Source organism: Maylandia zebra, linkage group LG6 (assembly GCF_041146795.1).
Source record: "Maylandia zebra isolate NMK-2024a linkage group LG6, Mzebra_GT3a, whole genome shotgun sequence".
In the NCBI taxonomy this organism is placed as follows: domain Eukaryota; kingdom Metazoa; phylum Chordata; class Actinopteri; order Cichliformes; family Cichlidae; genus Maylandia; species Maylandia zebra.
The window spans coordinates 44,435,521-44,455,520 of record NC_135172.1 but is presented as its reverse complement, the minus strand read 5'-3'; the positions used below and the strand labels follow the sequence as shown (position 1 = coordinate 44,455,520).

Below are 20,000 nucleotides of genomic sequence, written 5' to 3'. Positions count from 1 at the left end.
CCAAAAGTTTCACATTCTGATTCCTCAGAGAGCTAATGGTCATATAGAACCAACAGTCCTCAAAGCTCAGCCTTTAACCTTGTGTCATCGGTGTTTGTGTTTTTTTCCGATGTTTGTGTCAGCAGTTTGTCATACAGTAGAGCTTTAACCCTTCACAGGGACGTTGGTTTTGTAAAATATCAATAAACACACCTGAAATTGTTGCTTTTCTCTTACCTAGCTCCCTAACTGTGAGCTATCGATGCACCTGTCAGGTTTACATCGCAGCCCTCGTTTAGTATAATACATGTATAATATTGTAGTATCATTTATAATATTCTGCTCTTTGTTGACATGAAATTGATGCCTTGGATTTGAGCAGACATTTCTGTGATCCAGTCAAAGAGGAGAACGATTTACTGACACTCTACTTTAATACTTGAAACAAAGACACTGCATTATGAAGACACAACTAATGTTTACATCACCCAAGCAGCCAATCACATGACAGAATTTTGTCTTTGCTAACAGATTTCTGTCATCGGTGTAGGAACTCACACTCAAGCATACATCGTTATTTCCTCAGTGTTTGACTCCACTGAAGCAGCAGCTCAGGTCCAACTCAAGCCAGCTGCTGTTCACAGCATCTCTGATTAAACTCTCCCTTTATTCAAACTCAGTGCAGATATTAATGTAGGTGCAACACTACCCTCTGAGTCACCTAAAACACTAAAAGTCACTCCGGTTCTCCTTAATCGCCACGGCTACTCGTGATGTGGTTTAAAGTCCATGCACGTCAAAATTAAATAGTTTACATTAGACATCGCTGAAAGGTTCGGATGGATTTTTTACATGGTTGGGAGGTATGTGAGAATGAAAGTAGTCACCATTGCTCAGCAGCCAGAGAACAGTTCAATATGGACACCAGAGTCAGTCAGTTTCAGTTCTCAGGGTTCCACTAGAACCTTCAGGGATCCTTCACAGCAGAAGAGAGTCCATCGGGTACTGTCGGAGCCTTTAGAAAGCCATCAAAGAGGTTTTGAGCCTCTCACTGAGGGTTTGCAAATATGTGACCCCAACCATGTGACGCTTACTTGTCTGCCATTTTGGATCATGGTGATACTGTAGAATCAGGTGAATAGTACTCAGGTCACACAGGCCTAGAGAGCGGCTGCAACCATCTGTTTGTGAGGGAAACTGCAGTATTAAACCACTGGTTGTAAGTTGTTGCTGGAGGCTGATGGCAGTTGTCGTGGTCTTATTACTTTAAAGGCAAACTTTCTGAACTTCCAGTGGGTGTTGCTGGGAATTTGCAAGGATTTGAAGACAAATGTGAAAAACTACATTTCCCCATGGCAACCTGGTAGCAACCAAAGCAATCACTCTGAGTTTTCTGGTGCAAACCTTTTTTTGCATCTAATTTCACCCAGTGAGAGGCAGAAATCACCAGCAACCACTGCAAATCAGTCAGGAAATAGACATTTTCCCACAGCAACCAGTGGTTGTATCACGTCTGATGTGGCAGACAGCTCTCGAGCAATGTGCACATGGCGTCACATGAGAAACTTCTGTACCTTTAGTAGAACCTTAAAGAACTCCGATATTCAGAGATAGGTGAAAAAAGAACAAACAAAACTTTTTAGAAACCTGTTGAAATGTTCATCAATCTAAACTTTCAGACAAGTAACAAATTATAGAAACTGCTAAGTCACTAGATTTTATTCAAACCCTTAAAAAAGCCACCCAGTATGATTGTAACCCCAACCCATTCAAGATGTTTTTTAAAATGTATTTTATTTTGTTTTATGTGCCTGTTCATGATCATGATCGTGAAGAATGTGAACTGAACTACAGCGAATCCATTCAGGTCAATCCCTCTTATAACCTTTAGATATGCAGCAAATGTTTGACAATAGCCCACTGGTATATGCAGCAACCTAGAATCCAACAGAAAAGTCCTGAAGAGGGTCTGGAGTGGCACTGTTAGAAGCCCTTTACATGGCAGTAGGCTTCCAGGGAGGAGAAGACGATGTACATTAACCACAGGCTGAAGAACAAGCAAGTGGTGAGGATCTTTGGGATACGGGGTCCACCTAGCTCCCCGCCAATCTCCGGTCGGCGGCGGTAGATGAGCACAGCGATGCAGATAAATGCGAAGATGGTGAAGAGTGTGACGGAGAAGGCCAGTGTGCCAGGGCTGACCTTGAACTCCTGACCTTGGGTGTAGTGGTAGACAGCAGCGATTGACCAGGCCACGCCAATACCTAGGAAGACATTGACGGCGTTGCTCCCCGTCACATTTCCAATGGAGGCATCGGCATATTGGTCCTGAATGGCTGCCACCTTACTGGCAAAGGTGTCTGATGATGAGAAAGTGGAGAGAAGATATGTTTGAGGAGATAAAAAGGGCTTGATGCATGCTCAATCATCCAGTTAAAGAAATTCCCCAAAATTAATTCTGTTCATCTGGCTGTACAGAAGATACATAAAGGGCTATGCCTTTAAGACCAATTGTCTGTATGATCAACTCAGTCACCTATAACATCTCTAAGTTTCTGGCTTTGACCTTCAACCCTGCAGCTCTGAACACCACATCCAGAACACTTTGGATTTTGTTGAGAAGTTGAGAGATGTCATCATGGAGGCAGATGAAACCATGGTCTCGTACGACGTTACATCTCTCTTCACTTGCATCCCAGTCACGGATGCGTTGGAGGTAGTTCGTAAGAGATTACAGGATGACCCCAACCTCAGCAGCAGGACCGCTCTCAGCATCGACAGTGTGTGTTTGAACTGTGTCTTCATTCCACCTACTTCACATACAAGGGTCAGTTCTACAGGCAGAAACATGGGTGTGCCATGGGCTCCCAGTTTCACCCATCGTGGCCAATTTGTACATGGAGGAAGTGGAAAAGAGGGCTTTGCTATCCTACCCTGGAACACCACCAATCCATTGGATGTGGATGACACCTGGGTGAAAATCAAATCTCAGGACGTACCACAATTCACGGATCACATTAACTCGGTGGACCGACACATCAGATTCACCAGGGAGGATATGAACAGTGGCAGGTTAGCCTTCTTAGACTGTGAGATTTCCATCAGTAATGGAGGACATCTACAAGCTGACGTGTACCGTAAACCTACACATACGGATCAGTATTTAAGGTTTGACTCTCATCATCTACTGGAGCACAAACTGGGCGTTATCAGGACGCTACAACACAGAGGGAACACCATCCCCACTGACACAGCAGCCAGGGAGGCAGAAGAACATCAAGAAGGCCCTGAGTAAATGTGGTTATCCCAGCTGGACTTTTGTCAAAGCTGGGAAGGCGCCTAAAGAAAGCTCCAGCTGATCCAGGAGAGAAGGACAACCGCTGCCCAAGTGAAAACCTGTAGTGATCCCGTACATGTCAGGAGCAGTTGAGACGCATTTTTTCTAAACACCGGGTCTCTGTGGCTTTTAAACCCCAAAACACGCTGCGCCAAAAACTGGTCCACCCCAAGGATCGGGTCCCCCGACACAAACAGAGTAACATAGTGTACGCTGTGAAGTGCAGGAGGAGTGCCAGGATTTATACGTCGGGGAAACCAAACAACAACACAGAAGAGCCACCTCGTCAGGCCAGGACTCTGCAGACTATCTACACCTACAGGCCAGTGGACACTCTTTCAATGATGAGGATATAACATCCTGGACAGGGAGGAACGCTGGTTTGAGGGCGGAGTCAAGGAGGCCATTTACGTGAAAAGGGAAAGACCATCTCTGAATAAAGGAGGGGCCTAAGGGTACATCCGTCACCATCTTACAATGCTGTGATTGCAGCCATTCCCCAACTCTCTGTGAATGGGACTCATGGCCATTGGTCAGTGGTTGTTGATCAGTGGTCATGAGAATTTGCATAATTAAGATTAAGGAGCTGACCTCCCAGCCCATTGTTCCTCAGTGGGCTGGTTTCAGTCATTATGCAAATGTACTGTTTATAAGATTGGAAACCTGAGACTGAAGAAGTCACCTGGATGATGATGATGAAACGTTTCTCCCACTGAAAACGTCCAGATGAACAGAATCAGAACCTTTGGGGTTTTCATACAGATAGTTCTGATTTAATGTGCTGTTGTTTGTTTGCTGTAATGTTTTTATTAGGATTTGCCTTGGACAAAATCTGAAGGACTGAAAGTCCTAGTAAAGAAAACGAGATGTTTGTGTTAGACCTGGTACAGAAGTGCCCAAAGCGACGAACACCACAGCGGTGACTGAGTCTTTGAGGCCCACGGTGCAGCCGAAATGCGACGCCAGGTCTCCGATCACTGCCGTCAACATGCCTATGACAGTGATGGAGACAACAAAACAGGCCCAACCATTCCAGTAGTCTGTAGGAGGAACGAAGGCGAACAGAAGCTTCCAAAAAATGGTGAGGAAGTGCATGACGTAGTCAAAACAAGAGGGCAGCTTCTCCTCTCCACATTCATCATCATCGCCTGAGGAGAGCAGAGCCAGGAATCAGTTTTAAAGCTTGGCTTGGGTACAGACTGGTAGCCCTTAATCAGGGCTTATATTAATGTTGGTTTTCATACCTGAAGAAGGACAGTTAGAGTTAGTTCATACCTGAGCTGACCGTGATGGCCTCCACAAACTGCTCCCTCCAGCTGTTGGTCCCAATCAGCAGAGCCAGGTTGGTCTTCTTAATGAGTTTATCTACTGTACTCTGAAACACATCCAGGAAACATCTAATGTCAGCTTCACTGCCCTGCTGACCATTTTGAAAATCAGCCACCTCACTTTAGCTTTTTCTATCTGATGCTGAATTCTCAGCGTTCATTTCAAACGATGACAGCATCTGAAGTTCAGTCTGAAACTGTCACACTGCCTGATGTGTAGAAGATAGCTGATGAAAGCCTACTTCAGATGTTCTCTCACTATCGGAAATTCTTCAGTTTCTGTGAGCATGATGCAAGGGAAGAGCGGACAGGAAGCAGGACCAAGAACCCATCATGATCATTTCAGGCTCAGTCCGACTTGTGCCTTTCTATTACAGACTCTTTCAGGCTAAGGACTGTTTATAGACCAGTCTGAATGTGGTGAACATCTGCATCTGACATAAAACTCCAGCTCTGAATGTTTCTCCACTGTTCAGCGGTCAAGGCAGCATATTCTGCCTTTAAGGGCCTAAAGACGCTTCAAGCAGATATCAAGAAGAAGTCTTCGTTTTGCTGACTCACCACTAGCTAGAATGTTGCAGGTGAACAGTGTCAGATCAGGGTGCAGAACCTTAAGCTTAACAAGTATAGCTTCACAAACCAGATGCCATTAGGTTTCAAAGAAAATCTCTTATATGCATTTGACCATTTAGCCATTTATGTAGGACATACTGATGAAAAATCCCACATAAAAGGCTAGAAATGCCAGATGCTCCAGCTATTCACGTTCCTCCTGGTTTAATGATGCAACTAAATGTCCGTTCAGTAACTCTGAAGGTAAAGCCATCAGCTCGACTTCAAAGGGAACAAAGTCAACATACTAGTCTTTCAGGTCACAGTCCAACATGCTATGTGGTAGGAGTGATGTATAAAATGTAAAGACAGTGTAGGGATTGGACTTCCTTGATGTTGGCAGGTGGATTTCTGAACTATCCGTTAATCTATGAGAGAGTTTTGGAGTGTCCTTTAGATCCGACTCGTCAGGCTAGTTCAGACTAAAGGACCTTTTTCTAATCACTGTTAGAGGAAGTCTCCTTTTTTATGTGTGCCCACATTGCAGGAACTATGTGGGAAAGTCCTTAGAATTCAGTTTTTGGGGTCATGGTACTCTCTTTCAATTAGTTATGTTAAAAACAGTTAGCGCTGAACATTTGAGGATTTTGTTGTTTTGTTAGTGGTACAAACAACAAAGTCCTGGTTGATCCTATCGAACGCCAGATCCATCACCCACAAACTTGACAAATTGGAGCTACAGATAGCCAACACAAGCTTTGCACGTAACTGCAGCATTATTCTTATTACGGAGACGTGGCTTCACCCGCTGATTCCCGACGCTGCAGTCGAGTTAGCAGGCCGCACGCTACACCGGCATGACAGAAACAGCAACTCAGGTAAAAGCAGAGGAGGGGGGCTATGTGTTTACGTGCATAACGAGTGGTGCTGTAACAGCAGGATCATTCACACACTGTTCTCCTGATTTGGAGGTTCTGGCAGTCTCGTGCAGACCTTTTTACATCCCGAGGGAGTTTACAGTAGTTATTGTGATAGCTGTTTATATACCGCCGGATGCTAACGTTAGCACGGCTCTCAGCCTCTTGCTCAACACCATAAACAAACAACAGCTTGCCCACCCCGATGGGGTTTTTATTGTCGCCGGCGACTTTAACAAAGCGTGCCTAAAGACTGTGCTTCCTAAATTTGTCCAGTTTGTGGACTTTGCTACGAGAGGAGAACACACTTTGGACCATGTCTATTCAAACATCAGGCATGCTTGCAGAGCGACACCCCTCCCCCACCTGGCTGGATCTGACCACCTCTGCATGTCCCTCACCCCCACCTACACCCCCCTGCTGAGAAAAACAAAGCCCCAGACAAAGACAATAAAAACCTGGCCTGAAGGAGCCCTTTCTCAACTGCAGGACTGCTTCTCAACAACTGTATGGGATTTATTCTCCAGCCACAACCTGCAGGAGTACACGAACACTGTACTCTCGTACATCAGGAACTGTGTTGACAATGTCACCGTCAACAAAAGGGTCAGGGTGTTTCCAAATCAAAAACCCTGGATGAATAGCGAAGTGCAATCCCTCCTAAAAAGCCGCAACACTGCCTTCAAGTCAGGGGACAGGGCTGCGTATAGGGCGGCCAGGGCAGACCTGAGTAGAGGCATCAGGAAAGCTAAGGCTGCCTATAGGAGGAGGATTGAAGATCACTTTGCTGACAACGACCCCAGAAAAATGTGGCAAGGGATCAATCACATTACCAACTACAGAAGCAATAACCAGGCAACATCTAGGACTGATGCCTCACTGGCTGAGGATCTAAACCGTTTCTTCGCCCGCTTTGAGACGACCAAGCCCTCAGCTGCCACACCACTTCCACCCGCCCCCAGCACTGGCACACTAACACTTAGGGAGCACCAAGTGAGGTGTGTTCTAAGGTCAGTGAATCCCAGGAAGGCGGCAGGTCCTGATGGAATACATGGAAAGGTTCTCAGAGCATGTGCTGACGAACTGACCGGAGTCTTCACTAAAATCTTCAACCTTTCCTTGTCATCAAACACCGTCCCGCCCTGCCTCAAAACCTCCACCATCATCCCCATCGCCAAGAAGACAGCTGTGGTCAGCCCAAATGACTACAGGCCTGTTGCACTTACGCCTGTAGTGATGAAGTGCTTTGAGAGACTGGTCTGTCAGCACATCAGGGCCGGTCTGCCTCCCACTCTGGACCCCCACCAATTTGCCTACAGGACAAATCGATCCACCGAGGACGCTATCACCATAGCGCTCCACACTGCGCTGAGTCACCTGGAGCACCGAGGAAGCTATGTGAGAATGCTCTTTCTGGACTTCAGCTCAGCATTCAATCATATCATCCCAGAGATCCTGGTCCAGAAACTGTCTCACCTGGGACTCTCCACCCCCATCTGCCTCTGGATCAAGGACTTCCTGACAAATAGACCACAGTCTGTCAGACTCGGCCCCCACCGGTCCAGCACCATCACACTCAGCACCGGGTCTCCACAAGGATGTGTTTTGAGTCCCCTCCTGTTTACGCTCTACACATCCGACTGCTCCCCTACCCATCTCTCAAACACCATCATAAAGTTCGCGGATGACACCACAGTGGTTGGACTCATCTCAAGGGGGGAGGAGTCGGACTACAGAGATGAGGTCAACAGACTGACTGAGTGGTGTTCAGTTAACAACCTCCAACTGAACACCACGAAAACTAAAGAACTTATCTTGGACTTCAGGAAGGGCAGAGCAGACCCGGCCCCACTTTACATTCACGGGAGCTGTGTGGAGAGGGTACAGTCCATGAGGTTTCTGGGCGTGCAGATATCTGATGACCTCTCCTGGACTGCAAATACTACGGCGGTGGTTAAAAAGGCCCAGCACCATCTCCACTTTCTGAGAGTGCTCAGGAGGAACAACCTGGAGGAGAGGCTGCTGGTGACATTTTACAGAGCCACCATAGAGAGCATCCTAACGTACGGCATAACAACATGGTATGCAGGGTGCTCAGCTGCAGACAGGAAAGTACTGCAGAGGGTCATCAACACAGCCCAGAAGATCACTGGCTGCTCTCTGCCCAGCCTGGAGGTCACTGCAAACTCTCGGTACCTCAGCAGAGCTGGCAATATCATCAAGGACCACTCTCACCCCAGCAACCAACTGTTTGAACTATTACCGTCAGGCCGACGGTACAGGTCACATAAAACCAGGACAAACAGATTCAGGGATAGCTTCTTTCCCAGAGCTATCACCGTAGTAAATAAGCACAAAAACAATTGAACCTATACCATACAGTCACTGTCATTATATTATGCTGCTATTCATACTGTCATCATATTAATGCTGCTATCCTGTATATATTGTACATACTATTGTTTGAGTACTTACGATTGTTTTTTTTGTACTTTTTATATTTTACATTTATATTTATTATTGAAACTTGCACCAAGGGAGTGGCACTCCAATTTCGTTGTACTCTGTACAATGACAATAAAGGCTATTCTATTCTATTCTATTCTATTCTATCTCTTGGTGCTCTCTGATGCAGAGTGGCCATCAGAGCTCCTCAGAACAGTTTCGTCTGAAAGGGGCTTACATATTTCACACTAACCCAAGAGAAACGTCTCCTACCTTGAACTCATACGACTCCTCGATGATCACCTCCAGTTTGACGTGTTCGCCCAGCATTGGCCTGCCCATCTCTGCAATCCTCCGCTCTTCTTCTTCTTTCTTTGTCAAAGGCTCCTCAGCCCCGTCCTCTGAATCAGAGAGGAAACATTAGGTTGTAGAGTCAACAAAAATACACTCAACAAAAATATAAACGCAACACCTTTGTTACTGCTCCCATTCCCCATGGGATGGACGTAGAGACCTAAAATTCATTCCAGATACACAATATAACCATCCCTCCCAAACAGTGGTCACAAATCAGTCCAAATGTGTGGTAGTGGGCACATCTGCTATATTGAGATAATCCATCCCACCTCACAGGTGTGCCACATCAGGATGCTGATCTGACATCATGAGTAGTGCACAGGTGTACCTCAGACTGCCCACAACAAAAGGCCACCCTGGAATGTGCAGTTTTGTCTCACAGCAAAATGCCACAGATGCCACAAGCAATGAGGGAGCGTGCAATTGGCATGCTGACAGCAGGAATGTCAACCAGATCTGTCGCCCGTGCATTGAATGTTCATTTCTCAACCATAAGCCGTCTCCACAGGCGTTTCAGAGAATATGGCAGCACATCCAACCGGCCTCACAACCGCAGACCTCGTGTAACCACACCAGCCCAGGACCTCCACATCCAGCAGGTTCACCTCCAAGATCGTCTGAGACCAGCCACCCAGACAGCTGCTGGAACAATTGGTTTGCACAACCAAACAATTTCTGCACAAACTGTCAGAAACCGTCTCAGGGACGCTCAACTGCATGCCCGTCGTCCTCATCGGGGTCTTGACCTGACTCCAGCTCGTCGCCGTAACAGACTTGTGTGGGCAAATGCTCACATTCGATGGCGTCTGGCACGTTGGAGAGGTGTGCGCTTCACGGATGAATCATGGTTCACATTGTTCAGGGCAGATGGCAGCTGAGAATGTCCCAGTTCTTGCATGGCCAGCATACTCACCGGACATGTCACCCATTGAGCATGTTCGGGATGTGCTTGACCGGCGTATACGACAGCGTGTACCAGTTCCCACGAATATCCAACAACCTCGCACAGCCATTGAAGTGGAGTGGACCAACATTCCACAGGTCACAATTGACAATCTGATAGACTCCATGCGACGATGTGTTGCACTGCATGAGGCAAATGGTGGTCACACCAGATACTGACCGGTTCTGGGTCCCCAGACCCCCAATAGCGCAAAAAACTGCACATTCCAGGGTGGCCTTTTGTTGTGGGCAGTCTGAGGTACACCTGTGCACTACTTATGATGTCAGATCAGCATCCTGATGTGGCACACCTGTGAGGTGGGATGGATTATCTCAATATAGCAGATGTGCCCACTACCACACATTTGGACTGATTTGTGACCACTGTTTGGGAGGGATGGTTATATTGTGTATCTGGAATGAATTTTAGGTCTCTACGTCCATCCCATGGGGAATGGGAGCAAAAACAAAAGTGTTGCGTTTATATTTTTGTTGAGTGTATTAAGATTCATTTACCTTATTATGTGAGAGAGCAGCTATTTATAAATATGCCTATTCTTGATACAGAAGCCAATATCTGTCACTTTATTTCTAATGGGGTTGAGTCGTTTTTTGAGAGAGATGGTTGAATTGCTCTCAGTTCTCACTAAAGATTTCCCAAGAAGACGTCTAAACCCTGACAGTGAAGAAATGTTGGCCAGTCAAAAGCCCACAATCAATAACACGAGTTTTCTCAAAGCTCAGCTCTCATTGATACCTGTGTACATATGAGCGTTGCCTGTCCTGATCAGAGCTACGAAAATAAATGATCATAATGGTTCGTTTGACACTGTGATAAAAGTTAGCACAGTAAAAGATAGATGATGGGCAAACCTGCGATGCTGATGATGTTGGAGGGGACGGGGTGCTCTCGTCCCTGGACCTTCCTGTAGATGTCTCTGCCTGAACAGGTGAACAGAAACTGAAACCAGAACAGGGCTGAATCATCACAGCCTGTATCCAGCACCAAGCTGACGGCTTGTGTGTTTAATGTGCGTCTGTTCAGAGGGACAGAATCTGTAAGTCTGTGAAATGTCAGAGGTGTTTTTGTTTAGTAATAGACTTCAAAAATCGGGATGAAACGTGTGTGTTTGCTGTTCAATCTGGATTTATGTTCCTGTGATGCTTTTCATTAACGAAGGTTAGTTATCATTCAACCAGTGCAGGTTAGTTAAAAGGTTAGCTTGATGTCTCTCTACCTCGGCTCATGTGGGAGATGTGGAGACTTAATTTTACTGGATGGTAACTGTGCGCTCGGTCCACAAACGGCATTTTGCAGCTGTGAGCACGTGAACAGTGACAGGCTTACTTCTTTTGTACACAGTCTATGATCGCACCATGGGGCTAGCATCGTAGCAGTGTTCGCCTAGGCTGGCTGTGCTGAGCAATATAAAGGGTGTGCTTTACCATCAGCACATGCCGGGGGGCGGGGTTACACCCACTCTGCTTACACGAGCAGAACACTGACGCTCACACCTGCAGCTCCTCCTCAGGTGGGCATTCAGGTGGAGGGTTGAGCGTTAGACTAACGGACAGTTACAGAGGTCATGTGACGCTAACAGGAAGCAGCGAGGAGTGAAAACAAATCCTGTCTGCTGACGGCAGTATTATTTGATGTTTTTAAAATATTGATGAGCTGTGCTGCTCTCTGAACTGAAATAATAATAACAGTAATAAAATGACGTCCCTGAGCCTGGTTCTGCTGGAGGTTTCTTCCTGTTAAAGGGAGTTTTTCCTTCCCACTTTCGCCAAAGTGCTTGTTCATAGGGGGTCATATGATTGTTGGGTTTTTCTCTGTATCTATGAAGCGCCTTGAGGCGACTTTTGTTGTGATTTGGCGCTATATAAATAAAATTGAATTGAGTCTGAGATTTAATTTAATGCTGTTTAAGACTTTTTTAGTAAACGTTTGTGAGAACCTGCAGAGAGTCTGATTAAATGATCCCTCTTTTATTCTGAAGGTCTTACCTTCAAACATTCACATTAATGATCACACTGACGGTTCAGCATCTCAGAGCGCTGAGGACCTGTTTGTGCGTATCTGAGCATGCTCAGTTTGGTTAGAAATAACCTTCCTTGTCTCACAATTTTAAGGCTTCCGGAAACCTCCAGATGTTTCCTAGTCAGGAAAGAGTCTTCTCTTCACTGATTGGCTCAAAACAGGTGATTTTTTGGCACAATAACAGGCTCTAAAGCTCACGTGTTGTCTGTACACTGTAGAAATGGTGACATCAGCATCGGCCGCCTGATTGGTTTTTGTGTGACCATATTTAGATAAGAGGGCGGAGTCATAAGGTTAGTTAATGGCAGCGAGGTTTTTGGGTTGTTACAGTAACTAGAAGTAACTACAGTAGTTAGAAATTCGAAGGCCAGGTTTTGCTGTGAGCGAGTCTGAGACAGTTTCTGCTCAGATTTCATGTTGGACACTCTGAAGGTTCCTCGGGGAAGCGTTTGATCAAAGGTTAATGGATCTTAGAGAAATTTCTGCCAATCACAAGCTGTGAGGAGCACACGTGTTGTCAAAGTGGTGAGGTGCAAAGCCGCCGTTTCCTGCAGGTTTCCCATCATCTCCCAGGTTTAAGTCCTTCTTTAAACGTCTGTCATCGCTGCCTTGGAGAAGCAGCTGATGGTTCAGACTGACACAGAGACGGAGCCTGAAGTTGTCGGGAGCTCACGTCACAGAATTTCAAGCTTGGCGATTGGATGGTGAAATGAACTCTGGGAGTTTGAGGCGGATGAGTGTAAATGACCCCAGAGAGGATCGCTGTTTGAGGGAAAGCTGAATGGGATCGTTCCTGCAGGAACCACGGAGGTCACGCCTTCACAGAACTGAATGAATGTCTTTCCAGATGTTTTCATCTGTATTGTGTCTCAGCTAGGACACAATACCAAAGACAGGCTCTCATTTAGCAAACAGCCATTGCCCTCTCATCCCACTGTGTCTGACGCTGCCTGTGTCTAATCCTTATGTGAAAGATAAGTCCTGACATCGGGTTCCTCCTGTTATCCCTCACTCATTAGCTTCAGGAACTAAAAACCTGCATGGTTAGGTTCAGGGAAAGCTTGTGAATGGACCAAAACATCGCTTTGCATCAGGAAACTGCTCGTTCTGCACTGAGAGCATGTCTCACGCTCAGCCGGAAGTCTGGAAACAGCCGGCCTGACAGTCACACCTGCTCTTCCAGCTGCTTTGGGATGATGATTTTTTAAATACTCGCTGATGTGTTTGACTTAAAATGTTATTTACTATAATTTCTCTTCTATTTCCACCAACTTCATTAAAGTTGAGACGCTCTGTGGCTCGGCGAAATAACAGGAATGATGGTGTTGCAGCGTGCCGATGGACGCCATGTTTAAATTACCCTGAGCTTCTTCCCCTGCGTGATGCCCTGAAAGAAAACATAACAAGAGGTGCGCTGGTGCTGTTTCATCTGTGATCACGATGACGCACAGAACGGGTCAGGGCATTTCAAATGCTGAGCATAGCCTGTACGTAAAAGATGGACTCCAATTCTGAAGCCACTTTTCAGTTATTTATTTGTAAAAAATGTCTGGAGTCATGTATGATTTTCGTTCCACTTCTCACGTGTGCACCACTTTGTGTTGGTCTTTCACCTGGAATTCCAATAACATTGATTCATGTTTGTGGCTGTAATGTGACAAAATGTGGAAAAGTTCAAGGGGGCCGAATACTTTTGCAAGCCGCTGTAGCTAGGTCCACTCTGTGGCGGCGTTCAGGACGCATGCAGTCACATGACCAGCTCTACGCGGGATATGCCAATCACCCGTCGCACGTTGGTGACCACAGTGAAACACAAACGCTTCTCGGGCCTGGTGGAGCAGCGGGAACGGGCTTTGGTCTGTTTGTAAATCTGAGATTCGGGGCTTCGTCTCAGGCGCCCGACGTTTAAAGGTGATGAATGAGAGTCACGTGAAGAGCTTACAAGACGCCGCTACCATCGTACACGTTGCTTTAATTGTTGACACACTTTGAAAGCCAACATTTACACCACTGACAGGTGTCTTACCATACAGCTGTTTGTCTATCAAAAAGTCACAAAAAGCACAAATTAACACACACATACAGTGAATGCTCACATGTCAGATATCGTCTCACTGCTGGCTTTCACCTACCTGTCTTAATGAATCCACCTGAAAGGACAGCAAGTACGAAACAGGAAGTCAGAGTTAGTCATTTGGTTTTGTGGCAATTCTTAGAAATCATGAAAGCGACACACATAAACAGTTTGCAGACAGGAAGGGGACAAAGAAAGCGGCTTACCGACTTCCTGAAGCAACACAGCTGAAGAGAAGAAAGAGACGAGAGAGACATGAAGCAGAAGTGACATCAGAAGGTCTCTGTTTGACACACCTGTCCTCAATCTGGACTTCATGCTGCTGAACGAACGCGTGACAAACGTGACGCCAACGACGGTTCGAGCGGTGGTCAGCTGTTAGTTTACTGTTACATCTAACACAAATTTAAAGTGTGCGATTAACACGGACACGTGCAGGTTTCATATGAGAGTCCAGGCTGAATGGACCTGACCCGTCCTCCCCAACCTGCCAGCATCACAGCTTGACCGGACACATCCGCATCTGTCCACACCTGGACCAACAAGGAAGCGAGAATCTCTCTCCTAGCCTCTCCGGGACTAAGATAAGACGAACTAGCATGTTCTAGTGAGGCGAACTGGGCGAAGACACAAACTCCACAAAAACCACCTGAAAACCCAGTGAAACACCCAGGCTGCCTCAGTACACTCAGGGAAATGAAAGTGGGCGGTTGTTACGTTTAAAAGATTCAAACTGGTAATCTGAACAAAATAACTTCCTGTTTCTGTGGTGACCATAATTCCAAAGATTTGAGACCACGGGAAAATCACTGGAGTTATAAGAGGCAGACGACCACACAGACGACGTGTATGCTATCGCTCTTTATTGTGGTTTAACCTGTCAGAGACAAAAACGTGCAGAAAGTTGTGTATCGAGCCTTGTGATCAGAACCTTCCTGCTGCTTTTAAGCCTGGATTGACAGCTCAGTGGCACAGCGGTTACCACTGTTGCCTCACAGCAAGAAGGTCCTGTGGTCAAATCCACAATCTGGCCGAGTTTGCAGTGGGTACTCTGACTTCCTCCCACAACTGAAAAGTTAGGTTAGTTGGTGTTTCTAAATTACCTGTGAGTGCAAATGGTTGTCTGTCTCTCTGTGTTAGCCCTGCGACAGAATGGTGACCTATCCAGGGTTTGCCCCGCCTCTCGCCCTATCACGTCCGGATAGGCCCCGGTAACCATGGTAAAAGTGTTTTTACGTTAAGTGGCCCTCGAGGCCTGGAGTTGGACACCCCTGGTCTAGAATTTGTTGAACACTCTAAAAAATTAAGTCTTTAAATGAACTTAATGAAAAGGATTTCCACATTAATAAATGGCTTTCTGTCAGCATTAGGCATTTTTTTCAGACTAACATCATTTTCATGGGTTGGATCAACTTAAATAAATTAAGTTAGACTCAACTGCAGTAAATAAGTTGATCCAACTCCATTAAGTTATAATAACAGCATTGCATAATGCTAAAATAAAGCAATTTAATCACATGAAAATTCTTTCCATTATTTGTTCATGTTATTCAATTTAGTCCAAAGGAGTTTATTTATTTAGCAGAACCAGGCTCAGGGAGGGGCGGGGCCATCCAAGAGCTGTTAAACGCCACAGGTGACCTGGTTACACGTGCCTTCACATCACAAACCTGACGAGAAGAAAAAGCGACACCGGGTGTTCGCCATAAACGTCTGAGTGAACGGCAACAATACTGTGTGAAGATTTCTATGAACCCGGAGAAAAGAATCAACGCCTTGATTTTGTTGTCGCCTTATGTATCGATAAAGTTGACTCAAACTGTCCTAGCACCTCTCAGCACTGATAATTCAGTCTGGACCAATAGGACGCCAGCTGAGGGCAAAGGAGTGACAGCAGCAAAGACAAACTCCACAAAGACAGGCAAAGGAGGACAGGTCAGAGGTCGTCAGAGGTTAAGGTGCCCGTCCACACCTGTCCATCTCCTCCTGTTCCAGTACGGCTCCTGCAGCTCTACGTAGAAGCTGGCATTCTTATCATACTCCTCGTGATCGATTATTTTAATGGCTATGATCTTCCTGTGGGGGGAGGGGGGTCAGAGGTCAAGGGTCATGCATTAGTTCACACAAACACAGACACCTTGTCTGCCTGCTGGGATGCAAAAACATGATTAGCTCAGATTATTAAAGGATGAGCTCAACTCAAACTTCCCCGCACTCGTTATGACATTAAACACCACATCAACAGGGCTGACTGAGGTCAAAGGTTATCAGTGATATAGAAGGGGTCAGGGTACAGGAAGGCGACACCCCCCCACCTTTCCTCTCACTCATCTCCAGCAGCCGAGGCTCTCCGATCTCCAGGAAGAAGTTCTTGTTCTTCTCGTACTCTTCGTCATCGATTATATTTATCCGAATGGTTTTGCTGAAACAGAGAAAAGCCGGAAAGAGAGTTTGCAGAAGGAGAAGCGTGCAGAAGCCCGAGACACCGCAAAAGGAGAAACACGGCGGGCAGAGGGAGACACCGCCGACATTTACACACACACACACACCGCGTGACCTCGTGTTTCTGTTCGCCGGCACCGCTTCGTACGAACGTTATGTGCGCAGCTCTCTGAGCTCCAACCCTAAACCAGGCCAGTACTATGCTTAATATTTATGACTCCAGGAAATCAAATCTGAGTTGTTCAGGTGAGGCAGCAGAGTTAGGAGTGTGAGGACGCACAGAAGAGAGTCAGTCATTTCTGAATTTCATGTGAAACAGAGAAGACAAGAGGACGGCGAGGAGATCTCATGATGACACAGTTTGTTTGTTCGGTGTTGGAGGCGGAGCTGGAGGCTACAGCAGGCCGTGTGTGTGTGTGAATGGAAACTGCATCCACTCCCATGTTTATTTAATGTGAGCAGATTGATGCTTTGGGGCTTTCTCAGTGATCCAAGGACACGGTTTGTTTGGTGTCACAGTTTCAGGACACTTTCAGCTTTGTGGATGTTTGAGTTTCAGTTTTATTCATCCAAAGAATCTGTAAATAAAATAAAAGCAATCAAAGAACTCACAGACAAAAGAGCTGATTTAAAACCAGTAAAGTGTAAATCATCATCAAAGTTATCTGCAAAGACAGAAGGTTGTTTGGGATCAGCGAGGATGACTTAGATCTCACTCATTATTATTTAACTTTTAAGTCATCTTTAAAGAACCTGATAATGCAGATTACAGTTACTGCTGCTCATTTTAATACTCGTCTGTTTGTTTCCACCTCGAGTATATTTAGTGCTGGTTACAGATCGACCATGTTACCATGGAAGGAGTGCCCAGGTGATTCTCAGGTGGAGGTAAATCTCACAGCACCAGAGGAGCACCTTCTGTTCCCTATAGCAGGAACACAAGACTCTAAAAAGTCCCATCAGAAGGAAACAGCTGGAAGGACAGCTGGACAGGAAAGGACGGGACAAACATGGACACTAACTGAACCCGCCCGGCCGAGACTCTCTGCCGTAAAGCTACAACCACACTCACAGCTTTGCCGTAAACCAAAGAACGCGCAGAGACTCGGACGTCCACGGCGCGTCCTCAGATATTAACTGTGTAAATGTGAGGTCTCTGTGTAAACAGGACTGAAAACAGAAGCTCATAAACTCATTTTATCAAACACAGAAACACGTCACACGTTAAAGCTGACAAAATGAGCTGTTCTGAGATCAGTTTTAAAGCAGGACAGCAAATCTAAACTGCGGGTTTAGCATCGTCTTGCTCCATCATGAGGTGCACAGGCACTGACACGCCCCCATCAGAGCTGCAGGCTGATGTTTGGTTGGGTCTGACCTCAGATCAGTTTTAAAGGAGCTTTGGAGCTGTAACTTGTATGTATGGAAGACACGCTGAGCTGCTCACAGACGCTGACTTCGCAGGTCGGCGACCCTCTGCCTCTCTAAGACGGCGGTTTGATGCTGTGATCGCGCGTCCTCTTCCTTCACCTGTTTCTCTTTTTGCAGAATTTTTTTAAAGTTGTTGCCATGAAATTCAAAATGACCTCATATTTTTCTAACAATGGAAAATGTTGTCAGTTTAAAGCTTTGATTCGTTGTCTGTGTTTTATTGTAAATAAAATAAGCATCCTGAGTTTTGTGCATCTGGGTTGTAAAATCTTGAAAGCTGCTTCGTTGCAGTGACAGAGCGTGAATGCACCGAGGAGCTACAAATGGAAACGCTCTCCGAGCTGCAGAGGTCTGTGTGATTTACTGCCTCTATAAAAATCAGAGATTACATATAAACTCTACGTAAGTCAGCTTTTTATCACTGCAGAGGGTTTCTGTGGAGGAAGGAGAAACGAGATAAAAAGTACACCGAGTCTGCAGACGTGGCCGCCGGCCAGCAGCGACCTCCCCCGTCGTCGGCCATGACAGGAACAAGCTGCAGTGATGTGTCTGCTTTATGGGCTGATGCTGCGACGAAGAGCAGGGACGAGGTGCTGCTGCCTGAACGCGGGCTGGCCTAATAAGGAAGAGAGCAGCGTGGTGTTTATCTGCTCCGCACAGCAGACAGAAGACATCTGACACACTGAAAATCCCCCACACCTCCAGCCGCCTGAGAAAAGATGGAAACACGAGCGAACATCCAGCATCCGTGCAGCAGGCAGCTACAGGCAGCTACAGGCAGCAGCAGGCAGCAGCAGGCAGCTGCAGGCCGCCCCCTCAGCGAGCCGCTGCCATGCAGGATGCAGGTGTGCACACCTGCAGCAGCTGTTACGTTTCAAATCATCACACTTTCACTGATCCGGCATCCGACCACACACCGCCATGATGTCACAGACTGCTTTGACTGGCAGCGACAGACACCTTACACCAGGGCTGTCAAACAATCGGGCCCCTGGATGGCTTTGGAAAATGTGAAGGAGGGCATAAATTGTTGGCTGTATTTGAATACATTTCCTGCCACGCTCATTCACGCTGCACCAACGTGACAGAAAACACTGAAAGTTGTGTTGCCGTCTACGACACAAACGTCAGATTTTTATTTATTTCACAAACGTCCTTAATGAGAAAAAAGCTTTTTCTGTGACTTAACTGAAACTTTATGTTTTATAATTACAGGAGAGTCTGGCCAATGACAGAAGGCCTAGTTTCACTGAGCCCACCCAATCAGGAGCAGAGATGGGCAGTAACTGTAATCTGATTACTTTTTCAGGTAACGAGTAAAGTAAGGGATTACTATTGCAAAAACGGTAATTAGATTACCATTACTTTCCCGTAGGAACGCTGCGTTACTGCGTTACTAAAACCGTGACTTTTTGCGAGTGTCTCATGACAGTGACGTAAGCGAGTGCGACGTTAGTGACAACAGCTGTGTGCAGATCAACAATGGATCACATATCGAGTGCAGAGAGAGTATGAGCGTGCAGCGTTTAAAGCGTGGAAGTACTGACCTTACTTTGAGTTTGATTCCATAAAAAGTGACAAAAACATTAGTGTCCATCGTGCGTGGGAAGAAAACTTCTTTTTACAGCGAAAAAACCCCTAAACTTCCAACAAGCACCGAGTAGCTACGACGTAATGGGAAACTCACAGAGAAACTCACGGATTCTTCCACTGACCGCGGCACACCTGCACCAGGGTAACCCTCCGCCTACCCCACTCCTGCTTTACAGGTGAAAATAGAGCAACAGGACCGCTGAGTCTTTGACTTTATTTATTTTCTGCTGTGTTTTACTTGCATCTATTTGAAAGACTGAGTGTAAACACAAAAAATATTTTATTTTATGTGCTGGAATGTGCAGAAAATAGGTTTAAATGTTAAACTAATTTCTTCCAGTCAGTGAATGTTGCATATAATTAAATTTTTGCTTGATGCATAAAGTTAAAAGATTAAAACTAATAAAACAAGTTTTAAAAAGAGACTTTTCCATTTGATTACATTTAATATGATGGATTATGTAGAAAAAGTAGAATTGGGCTGAAAGATCTATCGCTTTATCACCTCTTCAGGTTGTAAATCGTGTTTTTAAAAAGTAACTAAGTAATTAATTACTTTTGA

General features: G+C 45.9%; 2 protein-coding genes across 10 annotated transcripts in view; one reads left to right on the top strand and one right to left on the bottom strand.

Annotated features, from left to right (window-relative positions):
- LOC101487202 (phosphofurin acidic cluster sorting protein 1) overlaps positions 1-254 on the top strand; it is a 30,501-nt gene extending 30,247 nt beyond the window's left edge. For both annotated transcript variants that reach the window (XM_023155002.3, XM_014413029.3), the window contains exon 24: positions 1-254. This exon is cut by the window's left edge and continues 767 nt beyond it. The gene's annotated coding sequence lies outside the window, so the exon portion shown is untranslated.
- Positions 255-394: 140 nt separating this feature from the next.
- The window catches only part of LOC101487495 (sodium/calcium exchanger 1), a 30,123-nt gene continuing 10,517 nt past the window's right edge, over positions 395-20,000 (bottom strand). For 4 of the 8 annotated variants that reach the window (XM_014413023.3, XM_014413024.3, XM_014413026.3 and 1 more), the window contains exons 3-11: positions 16,288-16,394; positions 14,179-14,199; positions 14,031-14,048; positions 13,925-13,939; positions 10,731-10,799; positions 8,832-8,959; positions 4,592-4,691; positions 4,198-4,464; positions 395-2,339 (exon numbers count right to left, since the gene is read on the bottom strand). In XM_014413023.3, coding sequence (XP_014268509.2) covers positions 1,963-2,339; positions 4,198-4,464; positions 4,592-4,691; positions 8,832-8,959; positions 10,731-10,799; positions 13,925-13,939; positions 14,031-14,048; positions 14,179-14,199; positions 16,288-16,394 — 1,102 coding nt within the window. In that variant the 3' untranslated portion in view covers positions 395-1,962. Of the gene's footprint in view, positions 2,340-4,197; positions 4,465-4,591; positions 4,692-8,831; positions 8,960-10,730; positions 10,800-13,924; positions 13,940-14,030; positions 14,049-14,178; positions 14,200-15,944; positions 16,049-16,287; positions 16,395-20,000 lie in introns of all 8 variants that reach the window. The other 4 variants (XM_014413027.3, XM_076885422.1, XM_014413028.4 and 1 more) reach the window with 4 other exon arrangements.